Consider the following 13,249-nt stretch of genomic DNA (forward strand, 5'->3'; position numbering starts at 1 on the left):
AAAAAATAAATGGGATTTAGATTCAGAAACACCTCTCACTGACAGTGTAAAAGAAAGGGGCTTCTTAGACTACTAAAAGGTATGTTTCAAAAAGTATGCTATGCCCTTACAGAATGGACAGATCTGACTGAAGAGCAACTGCTACATCATGAGAAAATTCTAGAACATTGTACTTGGAAACATTTACTGCTTTTTTTAACCACAGTGGTCATAAACATAAAAAAGTGTCTTTGTGCAAGAGCTCATTTAGACACTGAGACTCATCTTCCTGACATCACAGACCCAAGTCCAATTAGAGGTGATGGTGGCAAAATGAAAACTGTGAAGACCAACTTCAAAGTCACTAGGGAAAAAGAAAACGTGATCTAAACCACAGGAGAAAAAAAAAGAAATTACTATAAATATGTTTTTGAAAGTTCCCATTAAATTTCAACCGCACTTCAAAGAAGATCCATATTGTGAAGTGGGATACACTTATTTAAATAATTCCTTTTAAAAAACCCCATGGGATCAGCTTGGTGTGAAATATAACAGTTCAATAGCTTAACCTGTGGCAACTTCAGTTTAGCTGACTTTAAAGCCTATGTTTCTCCCTCAATTGCATAAATTGTACATTAGCAGCAGCTCAGATAGAGGAAAAAACCCTCATGCTTGAAGATGAAAAGCCTTCTAAAATTCAGTTATGAAATAAATGAGATTTTAATTTCATTTAGAAATTAAAATGTTCCTCTAATTCAAAAGGTCAAATACATTTGTATTAGGAATCAGATGTTTTGCTTAATTCTCTTAGTTACCCAAGCAGGTCATATATTGTAATGAATAAAAACTATGTATTAGCTTTGTTTAAAACAACTTCTACAGATATGAAACATGCAACACAGGCCATGTTATTACATCATGGAATTGGATCTATGGGATCTCCAAAATCTAGTTCAACACATCTCAACAAATGTAGTTCCACTTTATGCATGATATAATGTCTTGTATTACATACAGGTGGGTAACTGCTGATCTAGTCTACCTCCTAGTCTCAAGATACAATTAAGAAATGCACTTAAATCACATGACAGATATGTCTCTTTTTTGTTTTTAAAAGTCTCAGTTAAAGGAGATCTCATCCCCTCAACAGTCTACAGCTCAAGAATCTCTACTACTCCAAGGAAAGCTTCCTAATGATTAGAAAACCACTATCCAGAAAGTCAAAGTCATCATAAAATGCTTTTTTTTGCATATTAAACAGGTATTTGGAAAACTTTGTGTGCTGCCAAACACTGTACTTGAAGAAATCCTGCTTATTAGAGTACATTCTATGCAATTTGGCTACTTAAGCATTATGCATCTTATTTACACACAGCTGACATTCAATACAGTGTTACAACTGAAGAATTTCTATACACAGGAGAAATATATACAGAAATATATACAGAAAACTGTATATTTCTATATAGAGTTTTAGAGTTAACATAGCAACATCTGTAACTCAGCCAACACCGTAGATAAATCTCATGGCATTTCCCATGAGGAATCAAGCCACTCTCACAAATGGTCTTGTATATCCTCCCACTAACTGTAATGGGGCTTTGTAGGGTGCTCAGGACTTAAGAATCAGATGGTGTTCAAGCAAGCCTGCATACCTGGCTGGGGTTCCACCAAGGTCATCTGCATGCCCTTCCCACTGATCCCTACCAGAGTGACCAGGCCCAGAGAGGTGGGCCAGCTCCAGCTCTGCCATCTGCATCCTGCAAATATTCCCTCCCTTCTCCAAAGGAAGAGATGCCCTTGCATGGCAGCAGATACACTCACTGACTCACAACGGGTTCTATTTAAACACTCTAAACAATGAGATCTAGGTATAAAAATAAGCTTAAGCCTGACTTTCAGCATTTCTTTTAATAGCAAACGACTATTTCAGCTGTTTGGTATGAGCCTGAGCATATACTATGTGTGCCGATGTGACTGGGTGTTTTCTTTTAATTTTTCCACTCTACTTGTTTTCTTGCAAAATTCCAGATACAATAGACCAGAATATTTCAGTCGCTCTGCTCATACACAGACACATGGAGTTTATCCATTTTTTAAACAGAAGTAGACTCCCAAGTAGCAGGGAAAAAAGTCTCCCAATTAGTATTTTCTGCATCTTAACAAGTAAAAAATTCCTCCACAACCAAGAAACCATCATTTGCCTCCAATCAACGCACATTTACAATGACTGAAATAAGCCATGTCGATTGACTTCAGCCTGTTATGTAATACTTGTTTCCCTACTAGGCAAAAAGGAAATGTAGACAGTGGAGAGGTACACCAGGCTGAGAAAGTCACTTAGGGCAATGAAGTACAGAAGATAAGAGTGTGAGAAAGGTTGACAAAAAGAAGCAAAACCTTTCTACTCAAAAATAGCAATTGTTTTAAACAAAAGTTAAATTTACGCTTGTATAGAAAAGTGCCACTAAAAATGAGATTGCTAATTTATTTTTGAATCAGTATCAAGATAGGCCTATCACTTCTCCAAGCATTCCTCTCTGAAAAGTGTTAAACTGTACTCCCATTGGGTAGTAGTGTGGGCTGAGATAGACAGAAAAAAATTCCTAAGCACAGCTGTTTTTGACTTCAGTCAAATGTTGCTTATTTTATCTCTGCCACTGAATAAACTATAACCAAACTTCCCTTTTCATTTTGTTGACCCATCCATTCAAGAGACATCAGCAAATAAACTCTGCACTCAAGAGTATTCATTTCAGTTTGATCATTTTAAATTCTTTTTGTTGGGCTGGATGTGAAGATTTGCTCTTTCTCATTTCCCACTAACTTCAATGGAGTCAAGGAGGTATCCTGAAGTCTTTTATCTGGCCATAAATCTAATGGAGTACCCATTTTAAAGGTTGACAAGAACTACCTTTTTCCTCCAAAATAAGGTGAAAATACCACATTTTAAGTCTCACTTAAACTTCAGGACAAATTAAACTTTCTGTAAAAATAACACAAGGAATTGAAACGTGAATGAGTGGTTTAGGCTTATAACTATGTTTTTGGGTTTCTTTTCAATTGTGGAAGAGAGGAAGGAAGAATTTCTGATGAAATACATATGCTGTTAGCATGTGTTATGCTTGTGTAAAAGCCAGAAGCCACCAATCTTCCCAGCCACTGATTGCTGCTGGTGGTATTTGAGTATGACTCAACCATTCTGAATTATTTTTTAATTGCTGCATAAATAAAACAAAACCACATTCAACCTATTCATTACGGGTCTATAATGCTGGTTTTCTAAATTTCACCTGTATTTTCTCCTTGCACACAGTTCCCTCAGAACAGCTTTGGAAGTACCCCTCAGGCTTTGTCAGTTCCTCTGCACTAAGCTATCCACGTTTTGATGGCATGGACATGCTGTCCCCCTCTGTTCCTTCTCATCTAGAATTTTAAGGTCAATGACTTAATTCTTGATTACTAAACACTGTTTGGTGGAGTCCTAACCAGACGGTTGCAATGCCTGGTTCCTACCTGCCTAACTCCTTCTCTTCATTTTTTGGCCAACAATGGAAATCCCTGAGCTTTCTTAGTGGAGTATCTCTAGCAATTTAACTTTTCATTGGTTTTTTTTCCAACACTCCTAGCTATGTTTCATCAAAACAGCATTGAGTGTAATTCTTATGTTCTTTTTCTGTGCTTTGCCTCTTAACTTCTGTTCCTTAATAGAGGGTTTCTTTGCCAGAAGTTGCCCTCAGAGTCTTTCACTGCTTTTTGCATCCCTCCACTGAAATCTGCCTCAAAATGCCAAGCTGCAGATGTCCAGCCTGTCCTTGAACTTCTGTTTTCACCTCTCTGAATCTAAAAATATACACAAAATACCTACATCTGAAACAACCTATGCTGACCATCTGCCTGAACAATCTTGTTTCTGCCCTCTCTTCCCAAGTAACATATACCCCCTTATTTATTCTGACTCCAGATCCCAGCTCCTTAACATTCAGTTTGCTCAAACACAGAAAGCAATTTGTGCAGCAGCCCAGAAATGATTACATACTATTTAGTTCCACAAACTTTTATTGGATCCTCTTACACTGATGACTGCAGAACTTCCAATCTTAAGATTGCTACTTACATTCCCCTGGTGCCAATTTTATAACAAGACTTGCATGCTGATGAAAGAAACTTTCCTCTCTGCTGCCTCCCTCAACTGAACCTGGCTGCCTTTCTCCCATGGTGCTAACAGACCACAACCTCAAGTTCTATCATACTTTTCTTCAGCTCACACCTGTCACTTTCTATTTTACTTTTTGCAGTTCTCTGTAAATTATGCAATTGCATAAACACACACTCAGGAAAATTAATCTGCCTTACTCACAGTAATTTTGATCGAGGATCCCAAAGGTATGAGTCAATTTGTAAAATAAATCACTGTAACTCTTTCAGAGTTACATTCTTTTTTGTTCAACTACATACTTCAACTAGTCACAAATATAGGAGAATGCATAAAGCTTAACCCACCTCAGAGTTACCAGTAGGTGGTAAAAATGCATCATACCCACAACTCACATTACAGAATTACTTCCAAAAAAGTGACTTTGCTTCCCAAATAAGTGTATTAGTAGTCACAATATATATCTCTGCAGAGCTTAATAAGCCTGACTAGGGCAACTGGGTATTAATTTTCAGATCATTTCATCTGCACAACATTCCTTACTCTATTTTTGGGGAGATAATAAATGTCCTTGACCAATTTCTATAACTAGTAACTGATAATATCATCAGATAAAACAGTAATATCTAATGCCTGAATATTTTTCACGAATTACTTGCCTTTATTTGTGCCATCCATGACAACAAATGTTGTCAAAATGCATGCTAAAGCTTACATCTAAAACATACAGTTCCATTACATATGCAGCTCCTAATTTTTCATGCACAACTACTACATTTGCCTGGGTAAATCAGTTACTCCATTTGCACATATGATTCCGGTAACAGCACATTAACATGACAAACTGCAACCAGTGTGGGCTATTCATTGCAGTGAATTCTTTGCTTGGCTATGACTGCTGCCAAATGTGTTTCTGAACCGCATGGACAAATCCAGACTCTGGTTCATGAATGCCTTCCTATTCAGAACAGCACTAAAAAGCATGCGTAACTTAAGCATGGGCTAAATCAACTGGATTTAATGAAGTCAGTGGAAGTTAATCTAATGCTTATATACTTAGATACATCTGATCTAACACATGTAAAATTAGAAAAGCAAGAAATATTTCATGCTTTGTCTATCTTTCCATGTTTGCATTTCAAGTCGTTCATTACAATTGCCTAAAGAATGGCGCTCTATCATCTCAAATGTCTGTTCATTACCTGAAATCCTTCTACGTGTCTACTGAATTCCAACAGGCACAAGCAGGCTAGCATGAGTGTCTCTATGCCTGGTGGCAGAAGACAAAGTGAGCCCTACTGCTATTTTGTTTTTTCAAATGTAACATTCCCTGGCTTCATCAAAGTAACTCCTGTATCACAGAAACAAAGCTGACTTTCCCAGACAGATGAAGAGCTGATTGATGTGCTCCCCCCCAACCCGTCTGAAGACCGGCACCCCTGCCACAGGGGTAAGCAAACAAGACATATTAATTCCTGAGCATCAGGAGACTACAGCCCTGAGTACCAACGCAAACTAGTGTTGATTTCATTTTGCTCTGACATGCCAGGTTGTACACTGCTGCAGACCAGGGGCTGTAAAGTCTCCCTGTTCTGGGAACGACAACCTGCAGCAGAAGTGCAAAGCAGGCAATGGGGGGCAATAAGTGCCTCAGCCATCCCAAATTAACCTCCCGTTTTTCATGATTCAATACTCTGAGAGCAAATTAGGCTTCCTAAATCTGATCGCTTGTATGATGCGAAGAGTATAAACAATTTGCAGGAAGGAAAATATATTGCCCAGGGCTTGAGGGTAAAATAAAGAAAAAGAACAAGAGTGAAAAGGGAAAAGTGTAATAGTTTAGAAAATAAGTATCTCATTGGGTGTCTGGGATAAAATAGCCCTGTTAATTTCCTTCCCGCCTTATCTTCCCCAAATCAAGTGTTTTGTTTTATTTTTTAAATCTATATCTTCTTGTCATATAATTTTTATGTAAACTGATGACTTAGAGGCCGTAACTCCAAGTCATAACCTCGCCAAAGTTATTTCAAGAAATATATTCAGCTAACCTTTGGGCTGGCACCTTAGGCTGGCTATTCTCTGCCTTAAGACGTAGAACGCTGCAAAACAAATATCCAAAAAAGAAATTCCAGCTTTTTTTTTTTTTTTCCTGTAAGGAGGATGGACTTGGTTGGGGTTTTTATCAACTTGTTACATTCCTGGAGAATTACACACATTCAACATTCAGAGCTTTTCTGAAATAAAAAAAATTCTGGTACACATTTAAAAGTGGAAACACCTTACATCAGTATTTCATTATGAGATTTAACAAATACATTCTGAAATATAAGAGTAATTAAATATAATGATGTGATGCTATTCTTATTCAATCAACTAAGGAGCTACACTTTGTCATGTTTCATATGGTATATAGTTGTAAAAATTCTCATGTTTCATGGTTTAGGTTCAATGCTTCCATCAACAGAACATAAATTATTTTCTTAAAGAAACAGTATCCTTTCATTTAAATATAGGTATATATTTTTAATTTAATGCTGCATCTCCAGAGCAAACATGAAGTCTTAGCATCTGGATGCTAATTCGAGAGCAATTAAAATTACACTCATTTATAAGTATCTGAACATCTGCAACCAATAAACCTGTTGGCAAATAAATTTACTGGTCATTTTTCTAATGTTTAAAAATTTAATATCATCTAAATTAAAACTAATACTTAAAGACCTTTTCAGCTCTTACTATCACATGAAAAAAGATATGCTACAAAATTTAAATAAGATGGAAACAGATATATGTTTAGGCTACTTTAAATCAAGTTATTTGCCAATAAATTTTATATTAGCAGAATAACTTGTTAGGCTACGTAGCCTTATTAAAGGAGACTGGGAGTTAAGCAACAGCAGCTCTTCGTATTTTAAGGAGTATTTTACCCACACTTAGGGGTTTTCTATGACTGTAACTTCTACTGATTTAAATAAGTTTTAACTAGAAAGTCCCTTAGCATTTGTTACAGTGGAGAGAGTCTCCCCAGGTTGTTGCTGGGCTTTGAGAGAAGCTCCAGATACAAACATACTAAAGCTGTAAACAGACAAATCACATAAGTGTTGAGATTTTCTTGGGAAAAAATGGGCTGCAAAACTATTACTCCATGTATGAAGTGCGTGAGGGATGCAGCAGGGAAGTAGAAAAGGATACTGTATCTTTAACATAGTAAAGTCATAACTGCTTTAAAAGCATAAAGATTCTAAACTGAAAAAAAGAAAAGACCAACTGAATAAAAATAGCAAAACCTCATTTTTTTTTCTTCCATAGCAGCATAAAGCAGTACTGCAATTCTGTATAAAATGTCTTTTCTTTGAAAAGTACCAGGGATGCACAAAAATATTGGTCATTTTATAAGAAGCAGACATTCTGCACATCAGTATTCATTAAACATTGTCAACACAATGTATTAATACAGACTGTGTTCTTGCAATCACAAATTCAGCAGCAAAACTCGTACTAAGGATGTTTCTGCTGATCAGCGTCCTAGAAGCCAATATTTTCACAGCTCATTATCGGCACAATCGTGGTTTTATTTTTGTGCATCGTGGACTATACAGAATTGCCGTTCCCACTGAAAGCATTGTTATGTGCAAGAAACAGAAGTCCTAAGCAGCTCGTGGCCTCTTCTCCCATTGATGCATGGGATGATTTATGGGGGTAAACTCCCATTAACATTAGTTATACAAAATCTCCTTCTGTGCATCAATGAGAGCACAGCCACCTCTTCCTCCCCCTCCCACTACCTTGCATCTCCGCAAATAGATTTGCACAGCCTTTAAGCTCGTTAGGACAGGAGCAGCAGGATAGACACAAAGTTTCTTCACAACCCTTATAAAAGGCAACAGCATGCACAGTTCCCAGCAAAGCACTCAGTTACGCCTGCATCTGTTATGTATCAGCTTGTACAAGCTCCCCCCTTGCACTTGCAAGTCCTTTTAAGAACTTCCTGAAATTGGATACTTTCTACTAGGCTTGACTAAATCTATATGCTAACCTGACGGCCTTCAATTAACATTTTTCAATGACGCAAAGCTAAGGGGAGGTGTAAACTGATGGTTTGACTTTACTGTATACCTCCTGATTGCTTGGTCCCTAGGCTTTTAAACCAATTTTCAAGGGTTTAGTGCAAGGTGGCGGGAAACTACTTTGCTGACCTATTCTGGGTTTGCTCCCTAAGTAACACACAAACCTCAGCACAGGGAGACAACCAGATGGAGTTACAACAGATGGGTGCTCTGAAATGACACACTCATCTTCACCTTCTCAAGACAGACTTCATAGACTTTGTTATCATCTAAGAAGAATTACACATAGAAACGAGTGAAGTAATCAAATAATATCACTGTGTGTAAAATCCATGTTCAGTGGGATTTTATTCCTGTTAAGAAACTTCTGTTGGTCAAACTTGCTGCCATCAGACAAAATCTGCTGACTCCAACAGCCATGTAGACTCCTGACAACAGAGGATCCAATAGTAGATCTGCATCTATTTATAGCAGCTGCAGATCTAACCTTGTATTCTGTACATAAAGGAACACAGCAAAAAGAACCATTTTGCTATCACCTCTAGCAAAGGAGTTGTCCAAACTGTAAACCAGAATGATAATTCAAGGTGTTTTATATTGCTTTTCTTAAAAAATTCTTGCTTAACCTTTTAAATCTATGTTAAAGTATTCTCTCTTTCTACTAGGTTATTGGCTGTTAAACTGAAGTTAAAATTTTGAAGCAGTCTTTACATCTTTAGTGTACCTTGACTACATACAACTATCGTACAAATCAATTACAGACAACAGCCATGTACAAAGCAGGTGTATTTCCTTCACAAAAGACACATACGAATGGAAACAATTTGTACAGCTTTTGAAAGAACTACATGGATATTTGTAAGCCAGCTAAAAGCAAGGCAGGTAGAACATTAGTTCTAAGAATAATTTTCAGGAAACCAGATCGGATTGGGGCAGAAACATCCACAAAGAATTATTTTTCAGATAACTCCTAGCACGGCCTGTTGGAAACTGAAGGGAAGACCTTCCACTTTCATACTGGAAAATAAAAAGCATCATACTGCTTCTCACACAACTCTCTGCATGAACTCAGGGCATTTCTTATCTAGGATTTTAGTTTTCTGATAGGTCAACCAAGTGCAGCATGTGAATATACATTCACAGTTGATTTCTCTACACTGTATTATCAGCAAGGGTCAATCAGCACCGGTTCCAAGGACTTTCCTGCTGCTTTGTCTATCTCTGACCTAACAGAGACACTTGGAAAACAAGACCCAGGTTATTCTTTTCTTGAGAAACACTCATCCCTGACAGCAGAACACTGCCACAGACATCTTATTAGGGGGATAATAGAACAGGCTGCACGCAGCAGGTTTCCCAGACTACAGTAGCTAAAATAGAGGAATGGACATGACTATTTTCTATTCTGCAGTTGACATTTCTCATCCAGTTCAAAGAACTGAGCTCCAACCCTACCACTGCTGGAAATTCTCTTCCCTCAGATATTTCAAACAATGAAAATCAATGCTGAATAACACATTAAAAAAAAAAAAACTTGAATGAACTTCCTAAGGCAATTCTTGCTGCTGGTATGCAGAAATACATTTGTACAAGATGCATGCAATGATTCATGTCCCAACTTGGTTTCACTGTGTCCTTTAAAACCCACTGAATGGGTTTTGGGTTAGGACAATACACTCAGTACCACAGATGCAGTTGCCTTACTTTTATTTAGGAAATAAAAATGCAACTATTGATACCTGCTCTCACCAGAAACACTCTGTCACAGGAAGTCATCTCTCCTACTCTGAGAAAAAGAAATCCAGAAGAAATTCTTTCTGCCCTCACTTTTGCTCTGGTCTATAGTTTTGCTGTGTGCACAATAATAACAGATAAAAAACAACCACCTTTTTTTTACACACATCTCATCAGCTACTTTATCAACATACCATCTTACACAGAGGTAGGCTTTTGTGTGATTACTCCCACTTAACAGCTATTACTCCCACTTCTACTAATTAAGGTGCAAGTAAATCCCACAGGCTGGGATTTTTGGACTAATTTCAACTGGGGTATATAATATCTAACTTTAAAGCACTGATGCTGTGAGTCCCTCAGTGTAAAGGAGGATCAGCTCTACTAATGATGAGGGCACTTCATGTGAACTAATAGTTGGTGCTTAAACAACATTTCTGCTGCTTACAAATTAGCCTTTCTACACACCGGGTTTAACTAATGAAACTGGTTTATATATCAAACCCAAACCTCAGAGAAGCTACTTAGTTACATTACTAATCAAATATATCCACAGTTCTAAATCTAGGCCACTAAATAACTGTGGATGGATTTTGAATTTACAAAGATTGAGAAACGCCAATGAATTTGAGTTACATTTGTTCAGCTCCTTTGAAAATCTCAAAATGCATCTAGCTGCCTAAACCTTGATCTTACTTTGGTGTTCACAACCTGCAAGAAAGAAAAAAAATCCAACCTGTTTCAAAGTTCTTGATTATTTCAGTTGGAAGGACAGCTTCTAAGTGCCTTTGCTGGAATTGGAAAGGGCACTGGGGAAGGGAATTTCATGTCACTGCAGAGTGAATATTTCCACTAGCTCAGACATTACAGCTGCCACTGACAGGTTTTGGAAGTAAGTTTACAGACAGATCAGATCTACACACACAAGTCTTGATTGGTTTAATTTATTAAGAGGAGACAGAGGAGGTTGTAAAGGAAGAGTGTAAATTAAAGGAGGGGCCCTATTTCAGCTTCTTCCTACATGTTTATAAGAGCAGAAGGGAGCAGAGTTATGCTGACTTGCGTTACTAAGCAGCAGTAAGCACGACTATGCTCTGTGTGCACTCCTTTGTCAGTCAAAGGGACATAAAAGGAATAACTCCACAATTCACAAAAGCAAGTTTAGCTAACACAGTTCAGTTTCCATTTGCAACTGTATGGATGGATTATGGATGAAAGATCAGGAGCATGGAATCACCAAGGCTTAATAAATTACCACTTGTCAGCTATGCTGCACTCCTGCCCCGTTAGAGCTGATATAATACAGGCTTAAACATTTGTCACAATTAAACCTTTACCTTAAATCACACAGTTGGTTTAAACTAACACGTTTTTTTCTCAATAGCTGTGGGCAGAGGCCATGCCACATGCATTTGGTGGAGCAGCTAAACTGGACAGCAGAAAACATATCCAGGTATGTTAGCGATCACTTGCCCATGGCATGTACACTATCATGTATCAGAGCCTATATGCCTGCTACACTCTGGCTCCAGCATGGCTCTCACCTTATACTTATTGTCAGAAGGATAAATTCAGAGGTAATTAGTGCCCACACAGTAAATTATACATGAGTAAGCAGGTGAGAGTCCAAAGGTGCTGTAGCATTTTCAGGCATACCAAGGATGGCTCAAACTAGTTTGAAAAAAAAAGCAGTTCAAGCTCACTAATAAAGAGCTCAGCACTATTGCTGGAATATTTAAAGCTTCTTTTTTGGAGTCATTTGTAAACTGGGTCTCACTACTAATTTTTAAGCCTGACTCTATACTTACTTTCATTGTGCAAATACAACTTATTCTAGAAACAACAAAGAAAACGTACATCTAGTAGAGAAAGTCTGACATCTATTTATGCCACTCATTTCACGGATAATACTCAGAGGTTTGCCTTTATCCATAGAGAAAGCTGAAGAAATAATCATGTACTTGGCTTTTTGGAAAATTTTCAGTGATATTCCTTTGTACAGTTAAATACTCAAGTTTTCCTTTGAGGCCAGGAATGCTGCTTTCTGTGCCAGGTTAATCCTTCATACTGGGTGCCACATTTCCAGGTGGAGAGTTGACTACAGATTTTCTATTTGGCTGTAAGCATTAGAAAGATTCACTTTCACTTAGTGTAATCTCCCATGTCATGATACGTCTGGAATTTTCACCACCCACAACTGGGGCAGATTTTCTTGCTTTATTTTGCTAAGAGGTTGGTTCCCATTTAAAACTAAGAAGGACCTGTCATGGTTTTGGTAAAGTTTTCACCCAGATACCTGAGTCTTTTCTGAATCAGCAATTAAAAATTATCAGCACCCAGTATGAAAAAGAAAAAGAGGAAAAAATGCCTTAGACACCTAAGTGATAAATGTATTCTTTTGAAAGTCTGGTCCCAGGTATTGGAGATGATCACAGAAAATACACCTCTACACGTCTTCTAAATGTGCGTGGAAAACAAATCTGTGAATAATGGACTACAATGCAGGGGAAGGAGGTGAGAGAATTCACCTGGCTGTACCCTTAAAAAAAAAAGAAGAAAAAAAAGAGCATTTATAGTACCTGGAAAAGCTGGCACTAAAAATACTAAAAATTACCTTATTGACAAATTCAAAGAGCAAAAAATAAAAAATACTTTCTGTGTATTATTACTTCTATCTCATTTTCAATTTTTAGTTATGAATCTTTTGATAGTATCACTTCATGCTATTCCTGTCTCCCAAGATCATAAAAATGCAACCAAAAATCAGAATTGGCAACAATGAGAAATCAACTTCCACCTCAATATAAGCTGCAATTTACGGTCACAACACAGGAGACAATTTGTCCAAGAAAAGGGCCACAGTGAGACAGTGGTCTGGGCTTTTTTGGGTTTGGTTTTTATAAACAATGCAAATTACTGATATTTGCCAGTTAAACCTCTATAGCCTCAAATATTTAAATGCACAATGATCCTCAAATAAATCTGTGTTATGAAAGGTGGGCATAGATTCTGTTGTCTCTGGAGTAGCCTCAATCAATCTACTATCCTACTTTATAAATATCCACCTCAAGGAAAGGACTACCTGTTACCAATTAGGGCCCTAAAAATCAAAATGATTCATGGTATGGCCTAAGAGGTATCAACCTGAGAACTCTGCATCAGAGAAATAGTATCAGGGATGTTACATTCCAGAAGTACTTTACATGGCTTTTACAAGTAATCTTATATACGTATTAAACATTGTGGGCTTTTAACACATTTGGGAAGAAACAGCCAGTCTTGCTGTTTACAGATTTGAACAAAACCTTTGCTG

General features: G+C 37.4%; 1 protein-coding gene across 2 annotated transcripts in view; it reads right to left on the reverse strand.

The window, feature by feature from the left end:
- NPNT (nephronectin) overlaps positions 1–13,249 on the reverse strand; it is a 51,123-nt gene that overhangs the window by 35,275 nt on the left and 2,599 nt on the right. Inside the window, exon 3 of one of the 2 annotated variants that reach the window (XM_027717910.2) lies at positions 6,184–6,234. The exons of the other annotated variant lie outside the window; for it this stretch is intronic. Within the exon in view, the coding sequence (XP_027573711.2) occupies positions 6,184–6,234 (51 nt within the window). The remainder of the gene's footprint in view (positions 1–6,183; positions 6,235–13,249) is intronic. 2 annotated transcript variants of the gene reach the window in all.

The sequence above is a fragment of the Pipra filicauda genome, unplaced genomic scaffold (genome assembly GCF_003945595.2).
Source record: "Pipra filicauda isolate LSUMZ 115617 unplaced genomic scaffold, ASM394559v2 scaffold228_size1260155_pilon, whole genome shotgun sequence".
Lineage (NCBI taxonomy): Eukaryota > Metazoa > Chordata > Aves > Passeriformes > Pipridae > Pipra > Pipra filicauda.